The 25,649-nt window shown below is 42.0% G+C and overlaps 1 protein-coding gene across 1 annotated transcript in view; it reads left to right on the top strand.

Annotated features, from left to right (window-relative positions):
• The window catches only part of wdr11 (WD repeat domain 11), a 411,155-nt gene that overhangs the window by 38,172 nt on the left and 347,334 nt on the right, over window positions 1–25,649 (top strand). The window contains exons 4-5 of the mRNA XM_060925398.1: window positions 1,650–1,823; window positions 3,432–3,624. Coding sequence (XP_060781381.1) covers window positions 1,650–1,823; window positions 3,432–3,624 — 367 coding nt within the window. The remainder of the gene's footprint in view (window positions 1–1,649; window positions 1,824–3,431; window positions 3,625–25,649) is intronic.

The raw sequence follows: 25,649 nt of genomic DNA, 5'->3' as shown, positions 1-25,649 counted from the left end.
CCGGACCCCAAAAGTGGGCGTGGCACCCAAACTTTGAAGGGCCATAACTCAAAAAACGTTCGAGCTAGGAAGCTAAAATTTTGGATTCTTTCATTTGACATCATAAGGCACCAAGAAAATAAAAATAAGGCAAATTGAAGAGGTGTCACTGGGGAGGTTTTGGGCATTTGTGTGAATTGACATGGAATGACCCGATGTTAAGGTTTGCGATGGGAGTGACAGGGTTGGACAGGATAAGGAACGAGCACGTCAGAGGGACAGCACGTGTGGAGAGCTTGGGAATTAAGCTAAGAGAGATGAGACTGAGATGGTACGGGCACATCCTGAGAAGAGATGCAGAGCATGTCGGAAGGAGAATGTCGAGGATGGAGCTGCCAGGCACACGAAAACGAGGAAGGCCAAAGAGGAGATACATGGACGTGGTGAGAGAGGACATGAAAGTGGCAGGTGTGATAGAGAAGGATGCGGAAGATGGGGAGGAATGGAGACGAAAGATCCGCTGTGGCGACCCCTAATCGAGAGCAGCCAAAAGAAGATCATCCCTTTTAGAATCTGATGAAAGCTATGGACCCCCTTCCCCAGAAATATTCACATCAACACAACTTTACATGCAATATGTATAATGTACTTTCTCAAGATTTTATTGTCTCATACATATGACATACACAAAGTATTAGTACTACTGCATCTACTCTCTCGTTATCTACTTTATTTCAATGAGAAGGTGGTGGTTGTTTGCCTTGAATAAGAATATGAAACTGTGGCGTGGTCTTTGACAAGGTGACACGCGTGTCATCTTTTGACATCCAGCCTCTTTCGACTTTTCGTTTTGATAGAAACGCATACTGAAAACCCTGAGTCACAAAGCTATGTGGTAGCAAAGGGAATCCGAGCACTCATAGCTCACTTTACCAGACGAGGGTAGGCTTGGGTCAGTGCACACCAGAATTCTCCAAGACACTGAGTTGAATTCATTTTCGGTCGGTATTGTTAGTAGTGGCTGAGTGCGTTTTCTTTCAAGCAGTGGCAGGATGCATTTTCTTTTTATCAATAGGAAACTGTTGATCGGGACAAAGGCTGTATAGCGAATAAAAATTGTTAATTTTTATCTGATCCTCACGGACTCCCTGAAACCCATCCGTGGACCCCAGGTTAAGAGCCCCTGGTGTAGAGCTCTGCATTATTGACACATTTCACGTATTGTAAGATGATTCACAAAACTGGGATTACATTTTCAAACAAGTTACTGTGTAGAAATTACATGAAATTAATTACGATTAACAATTTTTTTTTTTTTTTTTGGGGGGGGGTTATTACACTCCTTGATGGATATATATAAATATATATATATATATATATATATATATAAATATATATATAAATATATATATATATATATATATATATATAAATATATATATATATAAATATATATATATATATATATAAATATATATATATATATATATATATATATAAATATATATATATAAATATATATATATATAAATATATATATATATATATATATATATATATAAATATATATATATATATAAATATATATATATATATATATAAATATATATATATATATATAAATATATATATATATATATATATATATATATATTTTTTTTTTTCCCTAGACATGGATTGGTTGTGGAATCAAGATGCGTCACATGACCTGCTTTTGGCCGTGCACCCTCCCAACTACATAGTGTTGTGGAATGGAGACACGGGGACCAAGCTGTGGAAGAAGAGCTATGCTGAGAACATCCTGTCCTTCTCTTTTGACCCGTTCGACCCCTCAAATTTAGCCTGTATGTATAGAGACTTTTGAAAGTACTTGCCAGTTTCCTTTACCTGATTTGGTTTGGTTTCAAAATGATGCGCTTTTTTTAATTTATTTATTAAACTAGAAATGTATATATATTTCTATCCACATTCACTGGATATGAGCAATCGCGCGCTCTGATTTAGCTACTGCACTACTAGGATATCAGCTCATATACCGTGAGTAGAGAGAAACAAAATGGCGGAGCATATTGCTGAACCCACCGAGGACGAAATAAACTATTCGAAAACAAAACCCAAAACGGCAACAAAATATGGAATAAAGGTATTCAACGGTAAGAAGGGTTTTTTTTGTTTGTTTTTTTCCCCACCAAGAATTATCGCATTTTTCACAAATTGCTACTGTCATTTCGGCAGTTTTACATTCTAAGCGGAAAGGATTTTGTCGGATGTTTTGTATAAAGTTTTTTTTTTTTTTTTTTTTTTATCGAATTTGCAAAAAATATAAATGCTTTTGTTTCTCAAAATCCAGTGAATGTGGATAGAATAAAACAGTTATTCCACTCAATCTCGTCGCACGTGACTAATAGTCAACTCAGTGCTACGCGCCTCGTCGGCTATCAGTTCATGTACGAGTCAATTTTGTGGAATAACTGTGGTTTTTATAATGGTAAAAGAAATCTAGGTTTTTGTAATCAAATTATATTACTGAAACCATGGGTGGTCATAATAATTAGGGTGCATCAGTTGCCCTCACTTTCATAAAATCTGATGCATTTTTGTTTGGGTGTTCCTTTTCACCAATAAAGACATCCTGTAAAATTTTTTGACCATATTCAAAAGTCTAATAGTGGCACCATGAGGTTCATTTTTTGCCAAAAAAATGCTCATTTTATGTTTTCGCATAAGGTTTGAATCACAACGACTCCATTTATTGATTTCTTGTGAGCCAGAGATCATGTTAAGAACCTTTGCGAGGGATTGAGAAGCATTAATGTGATTCATAATACATTTGCATTGTTTAAAAGTAGTTAAACAATGATTCAATGAACAGCTAAAACTCAAACTGTGCTTGATAATATATTTAGAATATGTACTAAAAATGTGTATCTAAGATATTTGGTATACTCTATAAGGTGCCATAATGTTTCATGAAAAGTGATCGAAATTTTGTCATAAAAGTCATAAAATGGCAGCTTTTTCCATAACTTTGAGCTCCTGGTGCCACCATTAAACTTTTGAATTTTGTCAAAATATTTCACCCAGTGTGTTTTCTTACCAAAAGGAACATAAAAACAAAAATGCATCATGATCGGAGGAACTTTTCATTTTTAAGGGGCAACTGATGCACCCTAATAATAATGGCTAAGTAGTTTAATGTAATGGTGGGTTTTATTTAGTGAATATAAAGCAAAAAGTGACATGCAAAGAAAATCATAACTGCTTGGGCTATTTGTTTAGCATTATCTTGTACTTTTTTTTTTAAATTGGAAATAATAGTTTAATGACACATCTGTGAAGTTTAACTTTGACCTCAGAAGCTTGTGAGCTTACAGTTTTGTTTTTTTTTTTTGCGCTGCTTAGAATAACTGAACTTGTCGTCGTCCCTTGTGTTTAATGCCCCACTCTGTTAGTGCTGACCAGCGAGGGGATCGTTTTCATCACCGACTTCTCGCCGTCTAAGCCCCCTGGCAGCAGCGGGAAGAAGGTTTACATTGCCAGCCCACACTCCAGCCCTGCTCACAGCAAACCCGCTGCCACACATCCCACTGGTGCTAAAAAAGCTCTCAACAAGGTCAAAGTGCTCATCACCAACGAGAAGCCCATGTGAGTACCTACACATGACATTCTGACTCCATCACAGCCTCAGAGTGCTGAATGTTTCTACCTTTCTATGGAAAAGAACTATAGGTTACTGTGATGATGGAGCAGTCCAGGGCCGGTTCTGGAGGGGTAGCAACGGTAGCATTTGCACCCGGGACTGGTGTGGAGAGGGGCCCCAAAAAATAAGATAAAATAAAAAATAAAGAGTTCTCTCTGTTCCTGAATAAGTGCATTACTGAGTGTCTCTGAGCAAAGGAGAGCCTGAACGTTGTAACCTCCCTATTGGCTGTTTATTGGTTGTTTGTAAAAATGTATCAATTGTTGCCCTTCCCACGGGAATCATCGCGGGCTCGAGAGACGAGACCTGACGAGTTAGTTCGTTGGTAGCAGAACAAAATGTCTGGACACAAATCGGGTTTTCAGAAAAGGAAAGAAAATAAACGCAGGGTCGAAAATACAAAAAAGGAGGCAGAAAATGCAAAACGAGTATATACTTCTTGGCTTAGTAGACGAACAGAAGAAATCGAGGACACAGGGATGGTTACTTTTTATGGCAGCCCGCCGTGGCTGCGCAAGCTGTCAGTTGTCATTGAATGGTTACTTTTTAAGGCAGCCCGCCATGGCTGCAGGCTTATTTATTATAGCCCATTTAGTTAAAATAGTTGATATAAAATGTTTATAGTTATGTGATGGTTGTCCTGATTTAGACTGGTGTGTGTGTGTGTGTTTTTTTTTTTTTTTGGGGGGGGGGTTGCGCGATGTTGCACCCGGGTCCAGATTAGGGCAGAACCGGCCCTGGAGCAGTCCCAGCTGATAGTTTTCCAGTGCGGGAAAGAGCTGGAGAGGAGAAATGCTGGTGATTTGACGACCATAAAAAATTGGCCATCCAATTATTTTTTTCTTATTTCTTTTACTTTCTTGCCAACTATAGATTACTATCACTGTTCATTCTTTTTACATCATGGAAAAAGATAAACCTTTTAGAATGTGTTGAATGATATTTCTTTTAATTTTTCAAGTCTTGAGTCAACAAAGGGTTAATGGTTTAAATATGCAAAGTTCGATAATTAAGCTGTAACTATAAGAGATGATGTTGGCCATTGTACATGTCCAACCAGATTCACTGTGCACTTCCCTGCCTATGGAACAGGTACTCCTAAAAACTGAACCAGCCTTCTCATTTAACCCTTTCTAGCGACGCACTGGCTTTCCATTCTGATCGTGGAATGGAAATCGACTTCTCAATCAGTATTATGACTGAAAATTAATTATTTTCTCGTCACAAGTCTGTTATAAGATTTAGTGAGGAAATGGTTGGGTTTCTGTGTGTGGAGTATCGTAGTGCTGTGTTTAGCTGCTAGTGAGCAGAGTGATGGTAAAATGAAGGGGTGTGAGCTCCCTGCTTGGCAAAAAGAGATAAAACAGACAGCACAACTAAAGCTTTCTTCGTGATGAGAGGATTTCTCAAACTCTCCTGACTGTTGCTCTCCATTAATCTTTATCTTCCATCAAGATTGGTCAGTCTTCAACTAAGCACCCGGCATCATCTGCTAACTGCCCAACTGGTTTTTGGCCATGGACGGGTCTCTATGGAGCACTTGCATGTGACGTCACAGCCGATCCAGATTGTGACAGACGCCATCTTGTCGGTCAAACGCCATATTTCCGCCTTCTACTTCATTCTGGTTCTACTTCTACTTCTACCTTTTCTTCTGGAAAACCCTACTATATACAATTCTACTACAACGGCTGCGGCTACAAGCTCTCCCTACCTGTGCACGTTTTTTGTTTTTTGTGTGTATTTTTGCGTGTTGTTCGTCTGTACCGGACTTCAATATCCACTACAACCGTATGGACTTACTGGACATTGGTTTCCAGCAGAAAATGACGGTTTGTAGCGATTTCCATCGCATGCACAACATTCCGGACGAGATAGCGAGACCAGCAGGGTCTCTGTGGATTGTTATTGGAAGCAAAGCGAAGGAGGCGGCGTCGGGAGCGGAAGCAAAATCGAGGCTGCAGGCAGAGCTGGCCTGTTGACTAAGCTCAGAAAACAGCCACTCAGATCTCCACTGCTAAGCCTCTATCTCTCCAACGCCAGATCCATGGTAAACAAGACGGACGATTTGGAATTACAGCTGGAATTACCTTATTCTATTCTATAATCGGCTGGTCAGTGCTATACTCAATACTTAAGTGACTTACCCGTCCAATGAGGATTGTTATTTTCTTGTTTACAAGATGCCACATCTGAGTCGCTGACAAATCCTGAATTTCTGTAAAGATAACTGTCCAGAGATTTATAAGCACGCAGTGCTTCACCACTGAACAGCGAGGGAAAGTTAATGAGGTAATTATACACGTCTGGGTATTCCGCTGGCAGTTCAACATCCACTGACACGGTCGTGAAAACTCCGTCCGGTAAGCCATAAGGGTCACTAATCTGTAGATCGTTTATTTTAGACATATATCTAGTTATCTGTTCATTAGAAAAATGAGCCGTGTAGTCCGTCGGTTGAAATTGATCCATTCTGTACACGAGTGCAGCAGTATTCAGCTGTGTTTTTTACCGACAAGATGGCGGCTGTGTACTTTCCGGTCACGTGACTGCAAGATCTCTATTGCCAGGAAGAAGCCCTTATTTGTCAGGTGTACACTCAAGCACAGACTTAAGCACACAGTGAAATTTACCCTCTGCATTTAACTCATCCGAAGCAGTGAACACACACAGGTGAGTACATGCGCATACCCAGAGCAGTGGGCAGCTATGCTACAGCACCCGGGGAGCAGTTGTGGGTTAGGTGCCTTGCTCAAGGGCACTTCAGCCCCCAATCTCAAGGCCATGGCTGCCCTGTGTTAACTTAACTGCATATTTTTGAACTGTGGGGGAAACCTGAGCACCTGGAGGAAACCCACGCAGACACGGAGAAAACTCCACACAGGAAGGCCCCTGTCAGCCGCTGGGCTCAAACCTAGCATCTTCTTACTGTGAGGTGACAGTGCTGACCACTACACCACTGTGCCACCCAAAGTTAATCGTCACAAACAGGATCATTATTTCAGCAGGACGATGCCAGGCCTCATTCTGCACGGGCTATAGCAATGTTGCTTCCTAGACACAGAGTGTGTGTGCTTGACTGACCTGCTGCCAGTCCAGATCTGTCTCCTGTTGAGAATGTATGCGGCATCATGAAGAGGAGAATCAGACAACGGTGACCGTGGACTGTTGAGCAGCTGAAGTCCCGTATCAAGCAAGAATGGACAAAAATTAGTGGGCAACTATGCTACACTGCCTGAGGAGCAGTTGTGGGTTAGGCACCTTCTTCAAGGGCATTTCAGTCCAACCTCGGGCCATGGCTGCCCCGTGTTAACCTAACCGCATGTCTTTTGAACTGTGGGGGAAACCGGAGCACCTGGAGAAAATCCACGTAGACATGGGGAGAAACTCCACACAGAAAGGCCCTGTTGGCTGCTGGGCTCAAACCCAGCACCACCTTACTGTGAGGTGACAGTGCTAACCATTACACCACTGTGCCACCCAAAGTTGATTGTCACAAACAGGATCATTATTTCAGCAGGACAATGCCAGGCCTCATTCTGGATGGGCTACAACGGTGTTGCTTCCTAGACACAGTGTGTGTGTGCTTGACTGGCCTGCTGCCAGTCCAGATCTGTCTCCTACTGAGAATGCATGCAGCATTATGAAGAGGAGAATCAGACAACGGTGACCACGGACTATTGAGCAGTCTGTTGATCGTCTCGTATCAAGCAAGAATGGACAAAAATTAGTGGGCAGCTATGCTACAGTGCTCAGGGGGCAATTGTGGGTTAGGTGCCTTGCTCAAGGGCACTTCAGCCCAACCTCAGGCCATGGCTGCCCCATGTTAACCTAACCTAGTTAGAAGGACATCACGAGCAACCTAATCTTTGCTATGCCATAAATGACCAGCTGGGCGTAGTCTTTGTTCTCGAAGAACACAAGTTACTCTTGGAAGGTTTCTGTAGAGCTCTTCAATTGTAGGGTGTGTTCTCCAGTCAACATTTAAGATGGCTCTTAACCTTCTTAGTATTACTTTTTTTGGTTGATGGATATGGTGTTTTGCTATCTGTTCTCTATGCCGCTTATCCATCAGGGTCACAGGGGAAGCTGGAGCCTATCCCAGTGCACGGATGAGAGGCAGGGTATGAGACTTTGGGCAGGTTGCCAATCTATCGTGGGGCTACACCATATACAATACAATTATAACATTTATGCTGGGTAGTACACTAGGTAAAAAAGAAATACTTTTGAAAAAATGCAAAGTCTTGTGTTCCATGAGTCACTACTGTGGAATGTGACCTGTAAATAAATTCAAGGCTGAGCACTAGTACTCCCCAAACGGGTGGAAATTCAATTTTTTTTGGCCTCTGGTAAAAATGGTTTTAAAAATTCATATCAATATATACAGTACTGTGCACAATATATACACCTGTTTTGTGTGTGTGTGGGGGGTCCCCCCCCTTACAAACTATTTTGTTATTGATTTCTATTTTATGACTTCTACATTATGGAGTCAGTACAAAAACAGTTTAGAGTCCCAAACATTCGTTTTCCAGCAGAAAATTAAATGCTACAGGGGGAAAAATAAAGTTTGTATCTGAGCAGCGTATTACATAAGAGAGCACTTTTCAGATTAAAAAAGGAAACCTAATGAAGGCTACTGGATTTTGGTGCAAAATGAAGAAGCGAGTGTGACAGTCAAAGTGTCCAGAAGAACTGTGGCTGGTTCTGTAAGATGCTCAGTAAAACCTACAGCTCATTTCCGCATAAAACTGCACTCACTGTACCTGACACTACTATTTTTAAATTTTTTTAATAAAGGGTCGTCACACCAAATATCGCATCTCATCTCATTATCTGTAGCCGCTTTATCCTGTTCTACAGGGTCGCAGGCAAGCTGGAGCCTCTCCCAGCTGACTACGGGTGAAAGGCAGGGCACACCCTGGACAAGTCGCCAGGTCATCACAGGGCTGAAGGCTTTCTCAGACAGTTGTAATTTATCGTTGAGCGGGGAGTGATAGGCGTGCGCGATGTTATTCACCGCTACAACGCAAGGGGGCGCGAAGTCGCGAAATCACTAGGAGTAGTTGGTGGGTGTGGTTAGTGGAGTGTTTATCCTCACTTCCTCGATCAACCGCTCTTCGTGCTGCTTCATCTTCGCTCGTGTTTTTAAAAATGGCGGTCGTGAAAACAAACCAAACCGGGAAAGTAGGGAAGCGGAAGTGCGTGTACAGCGGATGTAGAGTGGACCAATCAGAGCCCTCTTGTCTGCGACGCTGTCTGCGAGGCTTCTGCGGTGGTCACAATTTTTGGGAGGTGCGCGCAGAGCGTCTGCGAAGGTGGGGGGGCTACGCAGACGCTATCTGCAACACCGTCTGCGAGGACTGCGTTGTCAGCATAAATTGGCCTTGACACATAGACACAGACAACCATTCACACTCAAATTCACACCTACAGTCAATTTAGAGTCACCAGTTAACCTAACCTGCATGTCTTTGGACTGTGGGGGAAACCGGAGCACCCGGAGGAAACCCACGCGGACACGGGGAGAACATGCAAACTCCACACAGAAAGGCCCTCGCCGGCCACGGGGCTCGAACCCGGACCTTCTTGCTGTGAGGTGACAGCGCTAACCACTACACCACCGTGCCACCCCACACCAAATATATTGACTTTAATTTATTATGGCTTAATACTGTTTTTTTTTTTTTTTATGTTGAAACATTTTTCATTATTTTTAAAGCGAGACGGCCTTTCAATTTCATAAAATCGGTGGCATTTAGTTCCCTCTGAAATGTGGTCATTGTGATGTATGTTTTTCTGTAATATCTCTCAAAAATATCAGGCCATTCTGTGGCTGGGAAGTTATTTAATTTGAGGGGATTCCTGAGCAAATAATGTGCATGAAATCACTCGCTTCATGCAGTCAAGCAGACAGAAGTCGTCCATGTGCGCATGTGCAGGTTTACCACCTTCTTTTGGGTTTTACAACAGCTGGTATCCAGCGTTGCATTACTGCCATCTACAGGTTTACCTTGACCATGCACTAACGGTTCCATCATTCTGTCGCTAAACGAACAGCTGATCACACCGAGGTGCTCGCTGACCGCCGATATTTATTAGTTTGGTCCTGCATTTCCTTTCCTTCGCAACATAACGTCTTTTCTCTCTTTCCAGTACCGTAGTCGGCCTTTCACGTTTCATTTGCGTCCTCCATTTTCCTGTCCTGTTTCTAATTTGTATCCCACAATGCCTTGCGCAAACGTGGAACGCCCACCGTATGATGCATGACATAGTAGCTTGGATTGCGTCATGGTGAAGCAGGAAAAAAATAGCGGAGAATTTAGGGCCACGTGGTCTTAAGTTCATTAATTGTTCCGTAAAAAAAAAACTAATAAAATTTGGAAGTCTGTTATTCGAATTCGGTAGCTTTCGGTCCACTAAACAAAAATAATTAGGTGTCGGAAAATTCTTTTTATAACCTACGTTTGAAAAATCTGAAAGGTAGTACAGCTTTAAAGGAACAGTCCACCGTACTTCCATAATGAAATATGCTCTTATCTGAATTGAGACAAGCTGCTCTGTACCTGTCCGAGCTTTGCGCGACCTCCCAGTCAGTCAGACGCAGTCAGACGCGCCGTCACTCCTGTTAGCAATGTAGCTAGGCTCAGCATGGCCAATGGTATTTTTTGGGGCTGTAGTTAGATGCGACCAAACTCTTCCACGTTTTTCCTGTTTACATAGGTTTATAAGACCAGTGACATGAAACAAGTTCAGTTACACAAATTGAAACGTAGCGATTTTCTATGCTGTGGAAAGTCCGCACTATAATGACAGGCGTACTAACACCTTCTGCGCGCTTCGGCAGCGCATTGATATCTGAGCTCCGTATCAATGCGCTGCCGAAGCGCGCAGAAGGTGTTAGTACGCCTGTCATTATAGTGCGGACTTTCCATAGCATAGAAAATCGCTACGTTTCAATTTGTGTAACTGAACTTGTTTCATGTCACTGGTCATATAAACCTATGTAAACAGGAAAAACGCGGAAGAGTTTGGTCGCATCTAACTACAGCCCCAAAAAATACCATTGGCCATACTGAGCCTAGCTACATTGCTAACAGGAGTGACAGCGCGTCTGACTGCGTCTGACTGACTGGGAGGTCGTGCAAAGCTCGGAGAGGTACGGAGCAGCTCGTCTCAATTCAGATAAGAGCATATTTCATTATGGAAGTACGGTGGACTGTTCCTTTAAGCCATTTTTGGTCTACAGCATTTCTTTACGTGTTGAAGACTTTTGCGCAGTACTGTGTGTTAGAAATGAACTGATTTAGTAGACATTTTTTGTGATTATCTGTTAATCTCAGAGCAGAGTTGTAGTCAAACTTAGCATGTTGTTGGAGAGTCTTCTCAGTTTGTTTAAAGCTTACATGAGTAGGAGCCTGATTAAAAGATTCTGTGTCGTAAAACTGTCAGAAATGCGTTTTGTAGCCGAATTGTAAACATGCGCTCTGTGATGGATTTGATCACCTTCTGTTGTCTTGCAGTTCATAGCATTTTGTGACCATCTTGCTCGCAGCCAACATAAACCGAGCTAAATAAATGTTTCATAAGATGCTACTTATTGGTTAATACTAAGTAATGCGTAGTAAAAAACTCGTACTATGTCTGACGCTTCCATAATTAAGTCAATTATAAGCAGAGGTGGACGGTAACAAAGTACATTTACTTGAGTACTTAACTACACTTTTTGAGTATCTGTACTTTACTTGAGTATTTATTTATTGGAAACTTATGACTTTAACTTCACTACATTAGAAAGACAAATATCGTACTTTTTACTCCACTACATTTCTATCAAGGTCCTCGTTACTTGTTACTATGAAGCCGCTTTGAAAGCACATGCTTTTTCTTTCCTTTTCTAAAACGTGACTGGTTTTTCCGCAGGTGACACTGAAACAGCCGATCAGTAATCACTAGGGTCACGTCACGTCCATAGACTGTATAAAATCAAGATCAATGATTTCTCAGCAGCGTTATTTGAACACGATGAGTTGATGGCAGAATGGAAGGAAGCGGTTCTTCTGGAGAATGCACGCACCCAGGGCTTTACCAAGAACCCATGTTTCAGTTTTCTGAAAGGATTAAAGATTCGTTTTAAATGTTTGCTTTGTTTGCCGAAAACAAACCACATCACGGCCTACAAAAACTCGCTGTCCAATCTGCGGGAGCATATTGAGGTATATAAACATTTTATTCCAAGAGAAAGCTTTCAGTGAAGTTGTCTGTGCTTTTAGAGCTAGCGATAACGTTGCAATAGCTATGCAGTCTGGTTAGTCAAATGACCTTTCTATGGATTTGCCCGCCAAGTTGCGATAGCCTTGTCCACGGCTAACGTTAACACATAGCTAGTTAACTTGGACACTGTTAGCTAGCATGTAAAAATGGAGTTACACTAACATGAATAACATTAACTTATCTGAAGCCCTTTCAGAAATGTTTCAGCATAATCTTTGCAAATAAACAGAATGTAGAAATCTTTTTTTACTAGTAGCGTTAGCTACCCAGTATGATTTGAGTTTGAAGAGAGTTTGCTAGCATGTCAGGTGGAGCGTCACTGACTTAACGTTAAACCACCATGATGGCACAGCATGCGTTCGTTTTGTGAATTCACATTTCCGTCTTTGGTCATGGCATTATGTTTTGTGGCAATAATACAACAATGCGCTGACAGAAAATGTACTTTTAATACTTAAGTATTTTTAAAGGTCCCATGGCATGAAATTTTCACTTTCTGAGGTTTTTTAACGTTAAAATGAGTTCCTCTGACCTTCTTAAGTCACCCCAGTGGCTAGAAATTTCATAATGTGTAAACCAAACTATGCCCAACATTTGAGAATGGCGCGTCAAAACGGCGCGTTGATAAACTCTTCCCTTGCCTACGTCAGCAAGGGAGATGATCCCCACGCCCCCCCTCTGGATTCCCACCCACTGTATGGATTGCCCGCCCAGCTCAAAAGTTGCCACCAAACATGGAAGTTGCGCTATACATGAATGTGACAACACAGAAAGGAGTCTGTTTTTACTGCCGACGGGAGAGCCCCTGAAGACGCAGTGGCTAAATTTTATTTACTCCAATAATACGCCGTCGAGTCTACCTAAGACGGTGTATGTTTGTCGGAAGCATTTTCCTGAGGAATGTTTCCACAACTTGGGACAGTACAGGGCAGGTTTTGCACATCAACCGTCACTGAAGCCTGGGTCCGTACCAAGCATCCCTGCCGCATCAGCCACAAACAGCGAACAAGTAAGTGTATAACTGTTAAGTCGTTTTGCCGTGTTTTAAAATCGGTGCCACGTTAGCCTTGCAATGGCTACATTAGCTGTGCAGCTAACCGCTTCCTGCAGTTAGCCAGGTACTCTGCGCTACAAAACCAAAAAGCATGCAGCATGCTCTGTTATAATAGCCAATCAAAACAGTTTTTACAAAGACACCCACATTTTTTTTTAAGTCACTCATTCATTTTATTTGTTTGTTTGTTCAGTAAAAACCCAAACATTTGTTGAATTTATTTTATTTCCTCGCGTCGCACCTTAATGACGTCAGCGCGCGGTATTTTTCCCTTCGCGGTTTGTTCCTTCTCTCTCGCCATAGTAAGACACCCACATCCGCTTGTTCTGACGCACTGGAGGTAGCGTCACAGTGCTGTTAGCCAATCAGAGGTAACACGTTTACATGTTATGAATATTAATGATAAGACCCGCCCCCACCCTCTACCCTTCCCCGCCTCCTGCTTCTCATTAGCAAAACGACGCACTGGGAAAAGCGCTGAAATGGGGCTTTCTCCCAGGAGGCTATATCTACGTGCCGAGGGTTCATTTCGAGAAAGGCTGCGGATATAACATCCGGACACCTCCACGAGCCCGTTTAAAGCATCAACAAACCACCATGCCATGGGACCTTTAAAAGCAAGCACTTTAGTACTTAAGTAAAAATTTGACTGTATAACTTTCACTTGTATCGGAGTAACATTTGACCAGTGAGATCTGTACTTTGGCTTAAGTAATGAAGTTGGGTACTTTTGTCCACCTCTGATTTATAATACCATTGTAACAAACAAAAAATCACTGACCACATGAACAATAACTTTTTTTTTTTTTTTCCTCCCCACAGTGAAATGGAGACTTAATTACTTTCTCCACTATACTACGCTGTTCAAACCTCTCCCAGTCATACAAAAGGGACCTTATTAGTCTGCTTACGTTGTCTGTGTTTTGGTCATCAGAGTTCTGTATTTTATTTGTTTAAATCAGCCATTCTGTCTGTAGCTGGGTATCTGTTGTGGAGTTGCATCAGCGAGGTTTATATTCCGAAACCTGCTTTGATGGATCCGTGTAATAAAATTGATCCCTGATCCATTAGCCTGCCAGAGCTGCTCGCTGAGTTAATGGTACAGAGGTGTAATTTTGGACAAAGCAACAACATGGTAAGAGGTCCACGCGTTAATGCAGGCTTGCGGTCCATTATTATATGCATGACAATATTGGCATTAAATGCAAATAATTACTCGTTGTGGTATTTGGGAAGCTTTCATTTCATGATACGTCATAACTTCCACTAGGCTGTGCACGCGACATTTCTTATACCCCTTTTCCACCAAATCAGTTCCAGGGCTGGTTCGGGGCTGGTGCTGGTTCACAACTTGTTCAACTTGCGAGCCAGCTGAGAACCAGTTTGCTTTTCCATAGCTCACGGTGCTAAGGGGAGCCACGTCAGTTACATCGCTGTATACGTCAGTTACGTCGCTACGTTTGCATAAACCTTGGCGCGAATATCGAAGCAAAAACAACACGGAAGAAGCAGCAGCAACAACAACAATAATAATAATAATAATAATAATGAATGACTTCGCGTTTGTACAGCTGCTGCTTCTCGTCGCTTAAAAATGGCGATCTTTCGCGGTCTTGCTATTGTTGTTGGTCTTAACTCCGCCCCCCGCTGACGTAAGCGGTTCTTTGCTCTGGCCCAGCAAAGAGTTGGTGCTAGCCTGGAACCGGTTTTTCTGGCCCCAGAGCCAGTTCTTTGTCAGTGGAAACAGAAAACCCGGTTCCAAACTAAGCACTGGCCCCGAACCAGCCCTGGAACTGCTTTGGTGGAAAAGGGGCATTAGAGTGGCTAGATGATGTCTAACAAAACAACCTAGCTAAATGGCTAAATTAACAGGTCGTGTATTTAAACATATTCCACAACGACCGTGTAAATAAGGCATGTGCTGTAAGGACTCTATCACAGAGCATGTAACATTTCTACAATGGACGAAAAGAAGAGAAACACCTTTTTACCACGTTAAATGACATGAATGGTGGATACCCTAAGAATTTTATCCACAAGCATAACAAAGAAACGCACAAGAAAGTACCACCAACCCAAGAGTGGAAAGGATTCGCCACTTTACCCAACGTTAAAGATGTGACTGAGAGAATCCGACGCGTATTAAGTCAGCATTTCATCAGATCCAATATTAAGCCAGTCCAAACGCTGAACTGAAGCAGATCTGATCAAAACCAAAAGACTGCATTCCAAAAGAGAACAGCATGGGCATCATGCGCCAGATTCCTTGTAAAGACTGTAAGGCTGAGTATATTGGTGAGACTGGATGCTCACTTGATACAAGAATAAAAGAACATAAGGCAAGTTGGCTTAAACGTGAGACCTCGGCTTTAGCGGACCATGCCAACAGCCTGGGCCATGATGTAGTGTGGGATAACAGCAGTGTACTCCTTTCTCAAGACCAGTGCCTAAAGAGAAAAAGTGCTGAAGCATGGATGATCGCAAGTAATAGCAATGCCCTAATCAACAGAGACTGTGGCAGGAAAATACCTGAAAGTTATCTGCCTTTCATTAAAAAGATATCATTTGTAGCGTCTGAATTGTTCGAGGAATTCGACCGAACTTGGTAAAAGGCATCGTTGTATGTCGGTGCTACGCATATTGAAATTTCATAACCAGAGTTACAGCTCTTGTTTAACAAAATTATACTTTCATGAAATTGTTGGTGTGTTTTTCCTTCTGAAATCAACTCCTCTCACAATTTTTGGAGGAATTTCACGAAACTTGGCAAAAAGCTTTGTTGTATGTCATTAATATTCATATTATTTTGTCCAATTCAGTCGCATTTTACCAGAGTTGTGACCCTTGATTAACAAGCTTGTACTTTCACAATTTCATGAAGGTGTGCTTGCCTTCTGACATCAACTCCTCCCACAATTTTTGGATGAATTTCTCGAAGCTTGGCAAAAGGCCTCGTTATATGACACTAATACTAGGGCTGTAACGATACACCCAACTCACGATTCGATTCGTATTGCGATTTTTGACCCACGATTCGATACGCCCACGATTTTTTTAAAAATGTTTTTTTAAAGTAGTAAATTTGACTTAACATTTACTTACTTACATTAACTATTTAATAACAAATAATTCAGACCACTGCAGAGAATGAGTAATATGTATGCAAAAATGAACAAATGTATATCCAAAGATTGTTTTATTTCTCAAAATAATACTGTTGAGCCGGAAGCTCTGTTTTTTTCGGTTCTGAAAAAGTCATTTTTCCAAATCGTGTAACTCCGTTAAGATTTTTTTTTGGGGGGGTGGCTCTCTCACTGTCTCACTCTCATAGGGCCAATGATTTTCTGTGATCGCGGAAAACAGATGGAAATTACGGAATTTTTATGGTGAAACGTTGCTCGCGTGTCAAAATGTAACTGCCGCAGAAGGCTTCCGCCCAAGCAGACATGCCTTCAGTGTTGCCAGATATTGCTAACGTTTTCCACCCCAAAATATGTTCAAAACCAGCCAAAAAGCACCTAAACCTGCCCAATCTGGCAACACTGCATGCCTTTCCGGTCAAGTGATTGTGATTGGCTTGTGGCACACCTAGCCAGCCAATGAGCTGCTTGTTTACAGATTCGCTCCCCGCGTCGCAACCAGAATGGCGACCGCTTAAAAGAAATGAATGCTCTGCCAGTGGCGAGTGTGGACGTTGCGTGACTCGCAGAAGATTGTCGCAGGTCGGCGAAAAAACGACTTACTAATAGATATAAAAAAATAAAAGTAATTTAAGTAAGTTTAAAATGTAATTTAAATAAAAAGTAAAGTATTCATAAATTGAAGTTTGGAAGCGCCTCTGTTTTTGGGCTGAGGAGAAGTTTGAAAGGGTGTACCGCGATTCTGCCTTCTTGTATCGCGATACGGATCGTGGCTCTGCGTATCGCGATTTCGATACGCATATCATTACAGCCCTACACATATTGCGATTTAATTTTGTTTGTGAAAATTTAACCAGAGTTTTGACCCTTGATTAAATAACTTGTACTTTGACGATTTCATGAGGGTGTACGTTCTTCTGAAATCAACTCCTCTGACAATTTGTGGAGGAATTTAACAAAACTTGGCAAAAGGCTTTGTTATATGACAGTTATATGCAGATTGAAATTTTGTTTAATTTGGGCAAATTTTGCCAGAGTTATGCCCTTGATTATGAACAAACTTTGTACTTTGGCAATTTCATCAAAGTGTGCTTGCTTTCTGAAATCAACTTCCCTCACAATTTTTATCCCCCGCTGGCTGAGAGACCCGAAAGGGGATTATGTCGTGGCGATGTCTGTCTGTCTGTCTGTCTGTCCGTCCTGGAAAGGGTACTCACCTTCTGAAATCAACTCCTCTCACGATTTTTGGAGGAATTTCACGAAACTTGGCAGGATTCTTTGTTATATATCGGTAATACGCATATTGCAGTTTCGTTCAATTCAGTCGCATTTTACCAGAGTTATGGCCTAGTTGCCAGCGGGGAATATTGTGCTCTCAGAGCACTCTTGTTAGTTTATCTTGTAGCATTTATTTGCTTATTTATCCCCCCCCCATTCAGTGTTTCTTGTAAATGATTTTATTTTACAAGCATGTGACCCATCATATCACACGTGACAGTTTTGTTGTTTGTTGTTTTTTCGATTAAACTGGTTTGTCGGCGTTTGTAAATGCACTTCCCATTCTGTCCCTAATGACGGACCTAAGGTCCAAAAGCTCAGAATAAAACTTCATAAATGTATGTAGAAGACACGTTTTTATTTACTTTAATATGATTCCCACATCCAAACAAACTGTGGACTGTGTAAATACTTCCCCAGTGCTACAAGCCCTCTGAAGTGACCCTTCAGTGAAGTGAACCTTTAGAAAGCTTGCCACAAAGAGTGGGACTAGAGGTGATTTGTGACCGGGATGCGGCAGGACATGAAAAAAATGGTGCATGTTGAAGGGTGTAATTTTCATAAAGACCGATATGAATCTCACTGGACAAAGAATGATCATGTTGAGTAACATGAATGTTCACCATTCATGCTTTCATCCTTAGTAGCTGCCTGATCAGGGTGATTGTTTTTTAAAATTAATCTACTACTTTATTTATACTGTATTTTGGTAAATCTAACCAGGTAAATTCATTTGCATTCATGTAGCAGGCGGTACAAACAAAAACGAGACAGTAGGTCACTCCGGCCCCGTCTAGTCCAGAAGGAACAATCTAAAGTGGGCCACCTTGTGCAATAAACGTTGCAAGCTATTTACACTATATACAAGCTGTATACACCCTACCCATTTTACTGACCTATTAGCCAGAAAGAATCCAAAATGGCGAGGAATTGACCAAGAAGAAGCAATTTTTGTTGAACTGCTCAATAAGGCTGAATTGGTCTGTAACTTCATTAATAATTGTAATTAAGCAAATCTGGTTAGAAGTTATATGCACCCTAGGTACCCCTACCTTCATGCCAGAAAGAATCAAAATCGGTGAAGAATTGAGAAGAATCTGCTCGTTAGGGCTTAATTACTCCAGATCTTCATTATTAATTGCAATTTTACAAATTTGTGTATAAGCTATGTGCACCCCAGGCAGACCTACCTTCCTGCCAAAAAGAATAAAAATCGGTGAAGAATTGAGAGGGAAGAAAGGATATATAATTTTTTTTTTTTCTCCCAATGAAATGTGGACGACACCAGCCGAACAGACAACGCATGATGGCATAAGCTCATCGCCAGTCAGCCGGATGAGCTAATAATAATCACATTTCATTATCTCTAGCCGCTTTATCCTGTTCTACAGGGTCGCAGGCAAGCTGGAGCCTATCCCAGCTGACTACGGGCGAAAGGCGGGGTACACCCTGGACAAGTCGCCAGGTCATCACAGGGCCGACACATAGACACAGACAACCATTCACACTCACATTCACACCTACGGTCAATTTAGAGTCACCAGTTAACCTAACCTGCATGTCTTTGGACTGTGGGGGAAACCGGAGCACCCGGAGGAAACCCACGCGGACACGGGGAGAACATGCAAACTCCGCACAGAAAGGCCCTCGCCGGCCACGGGGCTCGAACCCGGACCTTCTTGCTGTGAGGTGACAGCGCTAACCACTACACCACCGTGTCGCCCAATACTACTACTAATAATAATAACTACTACTACTGCATGGGAGGGATTAGTAATAAAGTCCTGCACACGTCTCTGACTGAGAGCTCAAGTGATGTAGCTGAGCTTGAAGAACTGTGAGAGCTAGAATTCATACCTTGCTGAGAGTGCTGGCATTTGTGGCTTTTTTTTTTTTGTGTGCGCGCGTGTCTCGTCCCCCCCCCCCCCCCCCCCCCCCCCCAAGTCTTTCCAAGAGCATAATAGTAGGGTTTATATACAAAGACTTTGCAGTTCATGCCGCACTCATTTCAGGTCTAAATCTGGATACAGATGCAAATAGTGGCATTGCGTTTCATCCCTACCCCTTTCCTTGACGGATGCTTTTGCCATCAGCAATACCAGACAACCCAGTTTTCAAAAGTAACCCCCTGTATTGCCACTCTTGTGGTTTATTATGGGCTGCCAAAGATTTTGTGGCCTATGTTCATCTCCCAGCTCTGAGCATCATCAGATGATCAGCTTACTCAGAGAAGAGGGCATCCCCAAAGGTAAAGCAGGCAGAGCAAGACATCTGAACGCCAGCACGCAATGAGGCTTTACCATTAGGCATGGTAGTTAAACAGAATACTTTTTTTTTTCCTTTGTCCATTTAGAAACTGGAAATTTAAGTCCAAAGCTATTGTAAAATAATTTATCATGTTGTAGTTGAATTTTAGATCAGTCAGAAGGTGTTGATTAATTTTTCTTAACAGCACCACTCGGTCAATAGATCTAGCTGCGAGGCAAACAACAGGTTTATATTAATGTGCTTGTTTCTGTAGTAACAGCTCGTAGGAGTTTATATGCTGACACAGTCTCATCCGAAAGTACTGGAACAGCAAGGCCAATTCTTTTTAAGAGGAGGAAGAAGCCTTTTTTATGGTGGTGGGGGGGGGGGAGAGGTCACATGTACACTCAAGCATAGCAGAAATCCTCCTCTGTATTTAAACCATCTGAAGCAGTTAACACAAGTGAGCAATGAAACGCACACTTTTTTATATATATATATATATATATATATATATATATATATATATATATATATATATATATACCCAGAGCAGTGGGCAGCTATGCTACAGTGCCCGGGGAGCAGTTGGAGGTTAGGTGCCTTGCTCAAGGGCACTTCAGCCATGATACAGACGGAAGGGAAAGTGCTGTTCATTCACTCAAGTCCCCTCACGTTTTTCCTGCCAGTCCCAGGAATTGAACCAGCAACCCTTTGCGCCCAAGGGTAACCTTCAGGCCATGGCTGTCCCCAATTCATTTATTTTTGCTGTACACTGGAGACATTTGGGGTTGAGATCAAAAGATGGATGTGAGACAGTGGATCAGAATTTTAAACTTCTTTTTGTGATGTTTACATCTAGACGTGTTAAACAACTTGGATCGTTTCAAGTGATCAAAAATATTGGAACATGTCACTGACGAGTTTCTTGCTACCCAGGTGTGCTCTGTTAGATTGTTCTAGTCCATTAACTTGGTTGATCATGCAGTGTTCCAAGTGTCCTTATATTTCTGATAACCTCGCTGGGAAGTTTCACTGTGTGTACTGCCAGAGGTCACAAATGTACATATGTATAATTGTTGATATGGTGAAATGTTCTGTTCGAAGACATTTTATAATTTCATGGAAGGTGTCTCCAGTGTCAGTAAGTTTTCCGCCACAGGAGAGTCTTCTTCAGGATGGAGAATTTTGCACAGTCTAGTTTCTCATGAACATAAACTAATGATTTTGCCTGTTTAGCTTTGAGAAAGAGAGAAGGAGAAGCTGGTGAGGGAGTGATCTTTTTAGTCGGGAGCTAAGCATTTCTTAGAGAATAGATCAGTTTTAACCCTTTGAAGAAGCAAAAGAAGGAGACAACGTCACAGGTTCTCTGATCATAATTTTCCGTGTTGAGTTTGCAACCTTAACTCTGGTAGATCAGTGTGAGTCAGCTTTTACCATCGCAAGACAAGGATATGAAACCTACAGACACTGCACAACACTTTACAGGGTGTCCGTGGGTAAAGGGTGTCTTTTTAAAAAGTATTAAAAGGTAATAAATCGATTGAGTCTATGGTCACACTACAGCTCGCGATGCTTTGCAATGTGTTATTGATGAAAATGAGGCGTTTGGCGATGCTTCCCTGAGCTTTGGGAAGAATTCCCAAACCCATTTGTGAGTATTCGCCACTTAGTTTGCTGACGAAAACATTGTCATCGAATTTCAGTGCATCCATTTGAAAATTTTCATGATGTTTTTGGCCACTCATAAGGAGACAGTGCACCAATAAACAACATGCAAAGTTCTGAGAACATTCGCCATGCATGACCTGATTGGTGCCGAAGCTGCCAACTTTTCATCGCCAAGTATTCGCAAGCCCATCACAAGCTGTAGTGTGACCAGGGCCTTAACAAAAATTTAAGCCCATTTTATGGGGGGGGGGATTTGTAGCCATTTTTTTTTTCCAGTACAGGTTGAAGAATTGACCGCACTTCTTCCCAGTGAAGTTTTGGAATGAGCCAAGTTTGTTGAGAAGGCACGGATCTCACAACACCAAGGAACGCAAGATGTACAAATTTCAAACGTGGCTGTCTAAAACCACCTCAGACCCAGTAACACTCTGAGGCAGAAATTGGTCCACCCTAAGGACAGAATACCCAGACACAAACAGGACAACGTAGTGTACGCAATTCATTGCAGTGAGGAATGCACAGACCTGTACATTGGGGAAACGAAACAACTGCTTCACAGGCACATGGCTCAACACAGGAGAGCCAGTTCCTCAGGTCAGGACTCTGCAGTCTATCTTCATCTCAAAAACAAAGGACACTCATTTCAGGACTGCAATGTATGCATTCTAGCCAGAGAAGGCCGTTGGTTTGAAAGAGGAGTAAAAGAAGCCATCTTCCTCAACCTGGAACAACCATCACTGAATAGAGGAGGTGGTCTGAGACACCACTTATCAGCTACATACAATGCAGTCCTTGGCACACTTCCCAGAAAACTGAATACACATCCACACCAAGACTCAGCTGACTTCAATGACGCACATGATGGCAGAGAGAGCCAACGACCCACAGATCACCCTAACGACCCTTTAGGCTGCTAACACCGTTCACACCCGGCCTCCAGTGACCCCAAGACCTACAGGATGACTGAGGCCCTGTCCACACGGCAATGGATTCAGGTGAATCCGATACAGTTGTTTATCGTTTAGGCCTGGCGTCCACACAGCACCAGCGTTTTGGGTGCCCCAAAACGCAATCTTTTGAGAATGGGTTCCAGAGTGGAAAGATCTGGCAACGTTGCCGTTGCGAAGTCGTCTGGATGAGTAGAACGGATTTGTTTACGATGACGTCACAACCACATGACTGTGAGTGCTTCACGCCGGGTAGAAGTGTAACGAACTCGATGCGAGTTGTCAACAAATCCTATAACTTGGTTCATGAAACGCGCTTACAAAATATTTTCACTGTGAATATTTATTGTGTAATGGTGCAAAGTGAGAGAGAGAGAGAGAGAGAGAGAGAGAGAATAGCCCTTAGGACAGAGTCAATCCCGCCAGCAAAAATGGGGAAAAAAAGGAGCGATCTCACCTCTTCAGATGTTGGTTTAAGTCCTACAATACATTCCTCAAAAAGGGCGTAGAAGAACAAATTAATCTATCACCGTGTAGCATTCAATTTATTCCGGACCATTAAAGACGCCGCCTTCCGCATAGAATCATACGTCATCCTCGCCGCCATATTAGATGGGTCAAAGCGGAGACTAAAGATGCCTCATTCATGTGCTGCGTTTAACTGTACCAACAGGTTTACCGTCCAAACGAGATCACATGGGATTACCTTTCACAGGTGAGACTGGAAAAATACTTTTCATTGTATTTGGTCATTATAATGTAATTTTACGAACAGATTTTTCTGACTTTGTGGCTAATATGAAGTCTCGCGCATAATAGTTTATGCGCATGCATCCTTACTACTTCTATTGTTCTGGTGTCTCCGAAGGGACCGTCTTACAGCGCCCCTAGAGGTGTGGCATGTGTATTGCATCGTTTTCAGCAAGCGTTGCGTTGCCATATGGACCTGATATTTTACTGATCGTTGCCCATGTGGACGCGATATTTTTTTTAAATAACATCTCGTTGCCGTTGTGTGGATGTAGCCTGAGAGGGTCAACGACCCATGTGACCTCAACGACTCTCCGTAGGTTTGCTTTTGGTCCACTAGAGGATAAATACCTGGAACTCCCCACTAGTCAGACAGAGCTGAAGAAGCCTTTCGGATGAGAAGTGAAACGTCTTCAAGGATTTCAAGCAAGTCCGGTTGCCTTCTTTAGCACCTACGGTTTAGTATGAATAGCCTGTTTGCCCAAAGAGTTTATAGGATAAAGTTTGTGTGAATTTATTTATTTATGTTGCATAGCGCTTGTGGGATTCTTCTGTCTAGGCTCTGTACCCCAGGTTTATATTCTAAAACCTGCTTTGATGGATCCATGTAATGAAAGTGATCCCTGATCCATTAGCCTGCCAGAGCTGCTTACTGAGTTAATGGTACAGAGGAGCAATTTTGGACAAAGCAGCAACATGGTAAGAGGTCCATGCATTAATCCGGGCTTGTGGGCCATTGTGATATTGGGCTTAAGAGTAAATACAAATCCCATGCTTTGCGTATGGTGAATATCAGGCTCTGTTTGGGCCTCAGAACAACTACTTGTTATAATGCTGCTGCAGTTGAACAGTTCTAGGAGATTATTAAAGTGTGATGATTTAGACGATATTAGCTTTAACGGCAAATGATTGCTAGTTGTGACATTTGGGACTCTTTAGTTTCCTGATATGTCATAACTTCCACTAGGCTGTGTATGTGACATTTCTGGCAGTGGCTAGATGTCTAACAAAACAACTTGGCTAAATTAACAAGTTGTGTCTTCAAATATATTCCACAATAACTGTAAATGGTGACCCTTTGGTGAAGTGAAGCTTTTGGAAGCATGCCACAAAGTGTGAGGTGACTTATGATTAGGTTGCACTGAAAATGCATGCAAGCAATACATTTTCTATTGGAGGCAGTTGAAGCAAGCAAACAAAATTGGGAAAAGTTTAATACTGCGGAAATCGGGAGCGAAATTTGCCTGCAGTGGCCAAGCAGATTGTTTATCATCTTTGATGGCTTCAAAATTGTGGAGTTATGATGATGATTGGTCGTTTAATTTGCTAAAAGGAACAGCTTGGAGGGCCTTGTAAAGCATTGTTGGTGTTCCTGGTATTGAATCATGGGTTTACTTTAACGGAATGACAGTTCTGATATAAAGACAAGTGACCTGGATAGAATACTAGCATGCTCCATACTGTATGACATCGTCTCCATATGCCACGCCCCCACAGAACGAAGAGTGCGTTTCGATTAGCTTGCATGTCTTTTCAGCTTTAGAATCCTTTAGTACTGCAGAGTTCCATACTTAAGAGAATATGGTAATGAATCAACCTGGTTTTCATGGCTTTTCGACACGAACATGTGCACAACAAATGGCAAGCATGTATCGCCACATGATACTGGATCGTAAGGATAAGGTTATGTATCTCATAAACACGACCACCGGACAACGAAATTTGTATCTTTTATTTACATAAGAGAGACGGGTTTTTATCCAGGGCTTATTTTTAATTTGCTTTTTAAAAAATAATGTGGGATAATTTACGAACACATTTAAAAAAAAATATTCGTGATTGTTTCATATAAAACTAGTGAACAGTTTTATTAGTCCACTAGCTTGTTGGACAGGTGATAGATGGACGTATGTGCAGGAAGAGTTTTATTGAAAACACGCTAGCAAACAGATCCAAAATGTAGACAAAGGCTGAGTTGAAAAATGGGTAGTGGTCCAGTGAGGCACAGACAGGATATCCGAGGTACTACGATACTTGAAGTCCAAAAACACAAATAGGGTCAAAACCAGAAAAGTGATACAAAATACAAGGCTTGGTAATGTTAGACGCAGGGTACAGAGTGTATGCTTCACAAGCTCTGTGTGCTACTGAGAGTCCTTATATGTATGCGCTGTGATTGCACTCTAATCAGGAACAAGTGCATGGTAATTAGTCTTAATGGTGCTGTGGACGTGACAGATGTAACCAGACAACTGTTTGGCATATCAAGTTTAATATTAGATCGTAACTTTATAGTAATGATGTAAAGTGAAAGTGCTGGTTCACTGCTGTCCACCAGGCACCCAGCAGAGTCACACCATAATCAACGTCGTGGTGGTGTTTCTGGCGCATGGCATGCGGTGTCAAAGAAAGGAATAAATATGCATTCGTAACTGCGATGTGTATTTCATTATTGGTATCACTCAGTGCGTTTACATGCACATAGGGAAAATCGAATTTCCGTCGTAGCTCGACTGAAATCGAAGCTCTAAATGCCATGGAAACACCTTAGCTCGGCTGAAATCGAACCGAACTGGATTTCTCGTAATCGAGCTACGCGACCTAGG

Source organism: Neoarius graeffei, chromosome 7, assembly GCF_027579695.1.
Source record: "Neoarius graeffei isolate fNeoGra1 chromosome 7, fNeoGra1.pri, whole genome shotgun sequence".
Lineage (NCBI taxonomy): Eukaryota > Metazoa > Chordata > Actinopteri > Siluriformes > Ariidae > Neoarius > Neoarius graeffei.
The sequence above is the reverse complement of the archived record's forward strand: the minus strand, read 5'-3'. Positions and strand labels throughout refer to the sequence as shown.